General features: G+C 37.7%; 1 protein-coding gene across 1 annotated transcript in view; it reads right to left on the bottom strand.

Moving 5' to 3' along the window:
• The window catches only part of PIP5K1B (phosphatidylinositol-4-phosphate 5-kinase type 1 beta), a 168,010-nt gene that overhangs the window by 7,095 nt on the left and 151,813 nt on the right, over window positions 1-9,102 (bottom strand). Inside the window, exon 14 of the mRNA XM_032801803.2 lies at window positions 6,192-6,309. Within this exon, the coding sequence (XP_032657694.1) occupies window positions 6,192-6,309 (118 nt within the window). The remainder of the gene's footprint in view (window positions 1-6,191; window positions 6,310-9,102) is intronic.

The following is a 9,102-nucleotide window of genomic DNA, read 5'->3' as shown; positions in this document are numbered from 1 at the left end:
GGAAAGGGATCTGGGGGTCATAGTGACCAATAAGCTAACATGATGTCAAAACAGGAACGCTGTCCAAAAAAAAAGAAGCAAACATTCATTCTGGAATGATTAAGCGAGGATTATTTAAGCAAAGACATGAGAGAAGTAATTCTTCTCGCTCTACTCTGTGTGATGGCTCAACTGACTATTGTGTTCAGTTCTGGGCGCGCCATCAGAATGGCGTGGACAATTGGAGAAGTCCAGAGACGAAAAAAATGATTAAGTCTAGAAACATCAACCGTGAGGGAAGCTGAAAAAATTGGTTGTTAATCTGGAGAAGAAAGAGAATGTAAGAGGGACATGATAAGTTTCAACTAGAAGTGTTTACAAGAAGGAGGAGAAAAATTGTTCTTAACCTCTGAGGTTAGGACAAGCAGCAATGGGCTTAAATTGCAGCAAGGGCAGTTTAGGTTGGACATTAGGAAAAACTTCTTAACTGTCAGGGTGGTTAAAGAGTGGAATAAATTGCCTAGGGAGGTTGTGGAATCTCCATAATTGGAGATTTTTAAGAGCAGGTTGAACAAACACTTGTCAGGAATGGTCTAGATAATACTTAGTCCTGCCTTGAGTGTAGGGTCTGGACTAGAAGACCTCTCAAGGTCAGTTCCAGTTCTATGATTCTATGTGCACATAGTATGTGACTCCATACATCATTTAAGGCATAATGCTACACAGTGTATATTCAAATTTTAATCAAGTTTTGAGTATACAATACAAGCGTTGAAAATAAAGGATTAGTTAGAAAAACAAACAAGCCAGAGGTTTATTACAAAGCTTATGTGCTAAAGGATTTACCTTTATTTTCAAAGCATACAATAAAGCACAGTATTTATAAAATCAAGTAAATTCCACAACATTTGTATGACACTGTTGTATTGCTGGAAGAAATTATTATACTACTCAGAATGGGTTCTGTGCGAAGATAAAGATAATGGAGGTTGTTATTTGGACTATGCAGAGTGTTTGGCAAATAGAAACTCCCAGCATCACTGGTCCTATCAGATGAGGAAAGGAGAAACAAGGATATTTTAAGGAGGGATTAAACTATTTTGTTGTGCTTGTTCTCTATATTTTTATAGTTATATAAGAACGTTTTGATTATCTCATATTTTGTTGCTTTGTTCATAGTTAATAATAAATATATATTTATATTTAACATTTTTTAGCAAGAAAATTTACCTTCATTATATTATTTGCTTTACTAATTAACTGCATCTTCCATAAGAAAAAAGCACACCAATATTTTAAATATGTATAAATTAGCTATTAAAAATTCATAGATTTCATACAAATGCCTCTATTTTTCTGGAGTCTTTAATTTTAAAAAGTCTTTATGATTTATAAGTTCAAAATAATTAATTGAAAACATACTCTTTAGCCATCTGACGTCAACCCACCATTCTTACACTACTTGACTATTTGGAAACCACTGAGATTGCCCTGAACTTATTCTGCATGAAGCAGGCTTAGTCCTGTATTATTAATAAATTCTACATTTGATTAATTTAGTATCTGGACTAAAAGGGTTTAACAGGAAAATAAATAACCAGCACTGCTTTACAGTCAAGTCTTACAAAAGCATTTTAATGTGAAGCAGGACACCAATTAAAGTGATCATATGTCCCAATTTTTCATGTAATGTCCTGGAGTCTCAGGATCTTCTTTTATGACACCTGAATGCATGTTTTTTCCCCCACTACAATCATCAACATATTTGGCTTTTTTATAGTCACAACATATTTGTTCATAAAATAGTTATATAATGTGGAATTTGTTTTATTTACTAGGAACAATTCAGTGGAACGAGGGTTCAGAGTAATGACTAGTGTTTGGAGTGAAAAGAAAAACAATGATGTAGACACTGTCAAAGTCGTTCTTTTGCTCAGAGAAATAATGTTAAATGACACTTGTTCAATATTTCATGATAATTAACTCATAATGATAAGCTAGTGGAAAAAATCCTCTACTCCAAGTCAGAAGCTGGCAGTAACAACATTAACATATTTTTTTAAGTGTCCTTTTCTGTGTCTTTCACAACTTGAAAATATGTCATCACAATTTTCCTGGTTTTCAGTTTTGAAAATATGGTCACCTTAACATTTTGTCATTAATGTGCTTTCAAGGTCGTCTTCCCCACCCCCACGCCCCCCATATGTTCAGAACAGCAGCTGCAAGAGAGCATTGTTGCCATTTCTACCCAGATTTAAGAGTTTAAGAAACAACAGCCTCTAACGCCGAGTGAAACTAACCAGGACTTTGGTCAGCAATGGACTTCCAGGAAAAGTGACTGCAGGAGTATGGCACTACACTTCCTTAGCAATCCCCAATATTGGTAGTTTGTCACAGGCATTCACAGTGCAACATGTAATATATACGAGACATAGCAGACCCAATTCTGATCTTACACTAGCACGGGCATGAACCAAGTAACTCCACGCCAGTTTAAAATTAGATGAGAATCAGGTCCAGTAGCAATGAATGAATTTCTGCTGGCTGATGCCCATATACAAAGGCCAAAAAACAAATGGCAATAAGAAAGAATATAAAATGGAAGTTCTCTGTCCTGATTTTGGCTTCCCCACAAAATCCATGAAATACTCTGGAGGCTTTTAACAACAGAAGCCATATAAGGAGTTTCCAGGTGGGTGTGGTCTATACATTTGTCTGTGTAAATCCCTTTACCTTTCTATGGCATGTAAGCAGCACCTCAAACCTGCAGATTGGATTACTCCTATTCTGGACTGAAATCTCCTTGGCAGGGCATGGCAACTGCTTGGAGATACAGATGGCAAAAACAGTCAAGACGACATTTGCAGGATTATGTACACCTGTTTCTATGATGGAAGAGTGCAGTTCCAGAAGCTGTCCATTAATACAACACCCAATAAACAAGAGCTCCTATCTGCAACAAACTCTTTAATTTCTACCAAAAAACCCCAAGTTTACCCAGCCATCTAAATTATGTGTTATACATGACATTGTTCAGAGCTAGATACTCTGCCCTCCCTGTAGGTGGTGAGTCGATTTTATTTTACTGTTTTCCTCATTTATAGGATAAAGACATGACTGATCTTATTTTACTGAAGTCCTTAATATTCCTTAAGAAGCTTAGCACTTCAAAGCAAGAGGAGTAAGGCAATGGAGTTACTGAAATGAAGTTAAAGTATTGCACATTATAATATCTAACAGATAAGGTTTTAGACGCTTGCCTTGCAACAAAACCATTGATAAGGATTATTAACCAGCCTGCTAACAAGATAACCTTTAAATGACATTTAAACAGGTTTTCCATTAATGATTGACTTATGTCAATTTCTTCTATGATGATGTTCAACAGATGCTTAAATCCATCTGAAAGTAGTCATCTTTGATTTGTCTAGTTTTCCTAGGAAATGCATGATTAGAATGACCAGCTTAGGTGCTTTGTTCATGAAAACCATTTAATCATGATCCAAAATACAGAAAATGGAAGTGCACTCCGATCTACCAGCTGTGAATTAAGCTGAAAACATATCACTGCTACTTCAGTTCTGAGCCTTATTCTAATCACAGATTTACCATTGTTTCAAACTATATATGATGATCTAATGAGGTCTTCAGAAGTAAAAGACTTGTGCACACAGACTGCGTCACTGACCCTTCCTTCCTCCAGCATACAAAGTCACAAGACACCTGCTGATCTGGGACATCCATTTGATTTTTTTGAAGTAGTGGCAGATGCAGAATAAGGCTGTCTACACTATAGCCTATGTCAGCATGATTTATGTCGCTCCGGGGGATGATTAACTACACCCTGAGCAACATCAGTACACCAACTTGTGTGGCTAGCGCTGTTGGCGGGAGAGAAACTTTTGCCGCTTGGGGAGGTGGTTATTTTATGCTGGCATAGTGTGTCTTCACCAGAGACATGACCTCAGACTCCTATCAGTTAGGTGACATAACCTTGTCTCCATAACTCTTTTATAGTAGAACAAAAGCTTGATGACCTTCAGGGCACAGTTTCTTCCTATTTGTCCAGGCTTTTGCCTGAGGGGCAGCGTGCTGTGTACACAGTCTTCTCTAAGGGGTAGGATTTTATTTACATTGCTGTTCACACTGATCAATACATTTAGTGTTTTAATCAGTTTTGTATATTCACCCAGAGGCAAAGTGATGAAATGTGTTATCGTCACCGTGAATGGTCACTTACAACACGTTAACTCTTTATGCTAAACAATCTATTCCACCTTGTATTTAGCTGTGACACTGAGTGCCTTTCGCAGACCTGAAGAAGAGTTCTGTGTAAGCTCAAAAGCCTGTCTTTCGCCAACAGAAGTTGGTCCAATAAAATATATTACTTCACCCACTCTGTGTTTCAATAAATCTAAAAATACATATCTGAGAGAGTCATAATGAGAAAGTTTATCACTTTAATTAAATCCAAACTAAGTTATTCCCACCACTGGATTTCCCAGGACATTCTGTCTTTTGTGCATCTTTCTTTTAGACTGTGATCTTTATTTTGGGGTTTACTTTATTTACATGTCCACTAGCATTTGTGCTAAGGAAATAATTAAAAATAAGCATATTATAGTTTTCTAAGCAAAATAAAATGTTTAATCTAGGCTGGATTTTTTGGGAGGGAATGAAGGGAAGAGAAGATCCCTGTAACTGCTCTTTATACCTCCATTTCCCCTGATTTCCAACCTTAGCAAGTGCTCCATTGGTGGTGAATATTAATATCAACTACAAACTAGCAACAAGGCTGATTTATACAAATAGAGTAGAGCAGAGTGTAATGGCTTGCTTGATGGACACAAAATTGTCAGTTAAACCAGTTCTATATATATATATATACACACACACACACACACACACACACACACACACACGTGAGCACTGGCTGCTTGCAACTGGTACTGAAGGGGGGAGCAATGACTGTTACGTGGGTTGGATTATTAAATTAAATTGGATTATTAAAGGTGTTTGACACACTCAGTTTTGCATGGCTTGAAAACTACTCAGGAGATAGAACATGTTGTGTGTGATAGCACATGTCAAGTGCAAGGACAGCATGGGGATCTGAAACACAAACCACTGTAACAGGCCTACTGGATCCTGTAGGACAAGAAAGCCAGGAACCATGAGACATCAGGAAAAACAGAATCCTAGGATAATCCTTTTCTAAGTGCTAAATGATTGTCACCTTTTGAGATTTTTCATTCTAATCACAGATATTTTCCTTTTTTCTCCACTGTAATTCATGCCAAAGTTTCACATAAAAACCTCTTGCCTTCACCCTATTAATCTTTTGCCTGCTCCATTTTTGAGGAAATTTCTATTTTAAAAACACAACCCCCCTAGAAAAATAGACCCAACACAATATCACCACATAAAATTGAATGTATTTGGGTGTCAGGAGGAGAGACAGCAAGTACTGATTTTATTACAAAATGCTGTCTTCATGCTGGGATTTCCAAACGGACCTGAAAGAGAGATCTGTCCAAATCCCTATTTAAATCCAATTGGATTTGGATGCCTTTGGGCCTTGAAAATCCTAAACATAGTGATCAGAGTTATTTAAAAGCAGGACTGCACAGACACACATGTAGATAATCCAAACTGTGGGCTTATAAAGGAGTTTCTCACTTCAAAAAATGAAATTTGCTATACAGCAACACACAGACTACTCACTGGGAACCACAGCAAAAGAGGAAAGCTGTAACTTAAACATACTTCTGCAGCCAGAGCAGCGTCATTAAGAGTGAGAAAGGAACCACTGTTTATTTTAAGTCCAGCTGTGCAAAACCACTTGTTTTCATCTTCACAAGTATTTACATACAGAAATGATAGTTTTCAGTCTCAGAAAACTAAGCTGCAACACTAAGAAAAGTTCAACGTGAGAAGTAAAAAGAGAAGTGCTTTTCCACAAGATTGTAAAACAATTATTGTTACTAGGGTATGTAGAGAAATGTTTTGGCATATTTCTTGAAGAATACAACAGTGAATAATCACTTAGTGAACATCTGAATTCTTTAAGATCCTGATTCAGCGGGGTACTTAAGCATGTGCTTAAGTTTAAATACTTGGAATATTTCAGTGGGACTACTGTGATCTTAAATAAATAAAACTAGAAGAAATCATAAATTAAGAAATGAAAGCAATACAGTCTGATAACTTACTAAATAGACATCCAAAACTGAAGCATTATCATTTTCCATTTCCAGTGTGCTCTGTTCTGAAGTCAAGTAGATGGCACTGTCTTCTAGGGTGAACGTTGAACTCGAAGGTAACCCTTTACTGGAAATACAGGGGGGGGTACAATGAACACAAAAGCAAATTACATAGGGGGAAAAAAAGCCCTACAAACTTCAGCTCTTACATTTTTGTACTATTTTACAACTTGTTTCCCCCACTCCCTACTTCTTCAGAGCTATACTTTTTAAGTCAACAAGTGCAAATATGGCTGATTCCTTGTTAGCGAAATGTACTCACATACAACTAATGTGCCTTATCCACACATTTCTGTTGGTTGGGTGGCATTAAATAAAGAGCTATCAGGAAGAAATGATGCTTTTTCTGAACACCATAGGCCAAATCCTGCTCAAAGTTACATCAGGATAAATCTGGAGTAACTTCATTGTCATCAGAAGAGATATTCCAGTTTTCACCTGATGTAACTGGGAGAAGAATTTCCTGCGGTGTCCTTAATTTTTAAATTAAACATTAAATGCAGTGACGAGCATAATAGCACCCCCACATAACATAAAAGGCTAAACCGTCCAAACAATACTCATTATATCCCCTACTTCAGTTTAGTACAAAAGAAAAGAAAAAACTGACATCTTAGCCTCCCACCAATGTGATCAGGTTATACTATGATCAATATATTGTCAAGTTTTTCCTGTTTCACTCATCCTGGCTTACAAACAAACAGTCATTACTTTGACTATGTAGCCTATTATTTATTATGCTGAAGTACCATTGTTTTCTTCATTTGGCTTAAGTTAAATGTTATGTGTGAGGGAACACCCGTAACAAGATTGCACCTGCACACAATTCAGAGTAACTTAAGTGCAGTAATCGACGACTGACCATATTGTATTCTGATGTGCAAATATGGGATGAATTTTCAAAAGTATGTCCCCATGCAAAAAAAAAAAAAAAAAAAAAGACATGAAAACATGCTAGTGTGTGCAATTAATGCAATTGTGCATATGTAAGGCTAAGTCTTTATCTGCTGGGTGTAATTAGTTAATTTTAATGAATAATGGTAGGGAGGAAGTGTGAAACTGCAAGTAGATTTTTGCACTTTTTTTGCAGGAAGAGCTTGAGTCTTCATTTTTTAAAATTGTCCCTTAAGGCCAGGATTTTCAAAAGGAGTCTAAGAGACTGACATGCCCACCCCTCACTGAAAGTCAATGGCACTGCAGTGCCAAAATCCCAGCCTAGATTTTTGTCCCAGACTTTCAAAGATGGTCCTCCTTGCTTCATCCACAAGCATCCCAGGCAACCAGCTACAGTGCTGCCACTCCGGGACCTAGGAAAGCAGGATTCATTTCTTCCTCCCCTGAAGAACTTCCCAGTTTACAGTTTGACTACTTAGGTTGTGCTCTGGGGACAGGTTTTGCTCCTATGTGTATGCCTAAGAAAATGCACATCACATACTACAAGAGTATTAGTCATTGCACTAGTCAGTATTAACGTCTCCTTTTCAGAATCCGTAAAATTAACACTCAAAATATAAAACAAATACAAACAAAATACAAAACAGAATGGATAAAAATGCCCAATACACCTGATGCCATACTAGTATTAGATGCATACTATTACAGTAAGATAGTTTTGTTATCTAGTGTATTGGGTGTCTTTTCAATAATAAGGCCTTATTCTCTTTCCTTCTGGGCTTATCCAATTCCCACTAACTCCAGGGGAAGTTGGATAAGACCCTCTATTTATATGCCATCTAGTAACATTTCAGTCACACTACTTTCATTTAACTAAAGACAACAAACAAGAAATGAAGGCAGTCTGCCAGGGTAGCACTGGGAGTGCTTCTTGAATGTTGACTATGTTTTATCATCTCACACAAATAAAGCACTGGCCTGAAAGATGATGTCCCTGGCAAAAAAAAAAAAAGAGAATTAAAGAGAAACAAGAGTTGCCTTAGCTTTTAAAATTCAATAAACTCCTGGGGCCTAATTCAAACCTCAGAATGTACAAAGGCGCGCACACACATGGCCATGAAAGGAGGGGAATCACACAGAGGGTGTGGGGTAGCTGTTATTTATGTAAGGATGGGGGCAGGTGTGACTGCAGAGACCAAAGGTCACCCTCCCCTTTGGCAGATAGTGCTCCAAGCAGCTGGGTGTAGAGCAGACTGGCAGGCTGCAGTTTACAGCAGGTTCTCAGTGCTGTTTTGTAATGTTTAAATAGGAATAATTTAAATGATTAAACACAAGCTCTTCATGCCCTAAAAAGACTGTGCCACAACACACAGTAGCTCTTCTATCCTGCCCCAAAAAGCTGCAGAGCTCACATTCTGCAAGGCCTTTATGTCGGGAGCTGGAGAGACAGGGTGTGAGAGTTGGGTTGGGACATTTTAGCTGTTTCCCCCGGTTAAATCAGCCAAAGGTGGTTCTGTGACTACTTGGAACAAAATCTGCTTCTTCTACTCAAGTTAGTTTATTGTTTCATTCAAAGCTCCAGAAAGAACCTGGTACTATACTTTCTTTTCTAGAATACACTGCTCTCCTTTCCTTACCAATACATTATTTTCTGCTACAGCCGATGATGCTATAGCCTTCTGTGGCTAGACAGAGTTAATACCAGTGCCATGATGCTAAGTGCTGTGATTTTCATTCTGGCACTTAGTGAAATTTAACCAGTCGCTTTAGTTACTGTACAGATAGAATCCATTTTAGTAGTTAGCAGCAGTAATCGTTTCATCTTTAAAAAAATGTAGAGGCGCTGTCTTCACCTTACAAGGTGCCCATCACCTACACATAGCAAGGAAGGACAATCGTTTCCCACCATTCAACAGGAGGTGGGTATAACACAGCAGTTGTCGGGAAAAGAAAAACAGAAGGTGGA

This window comes from Chelonoidis abingdonii, chromosome 6, assembly GCF_003597395.2.
Source record: "Chelonoidis abingdonii isolate Lonesome George chromosome 6, CheloAbing_2.0, whole genome shotgun sequence".
Lineage (NCBI taxonomy): Eukaryota > Metazoa > Chordata > Testudines > Testudinidae > Chelonoidis > Chelonoidis abingdonii.
The sequence above is the reverse complement of the archived record's forward strand: the minus strand, read 5'-3'. Positions and strand labels throughout refer to the sequence as shown.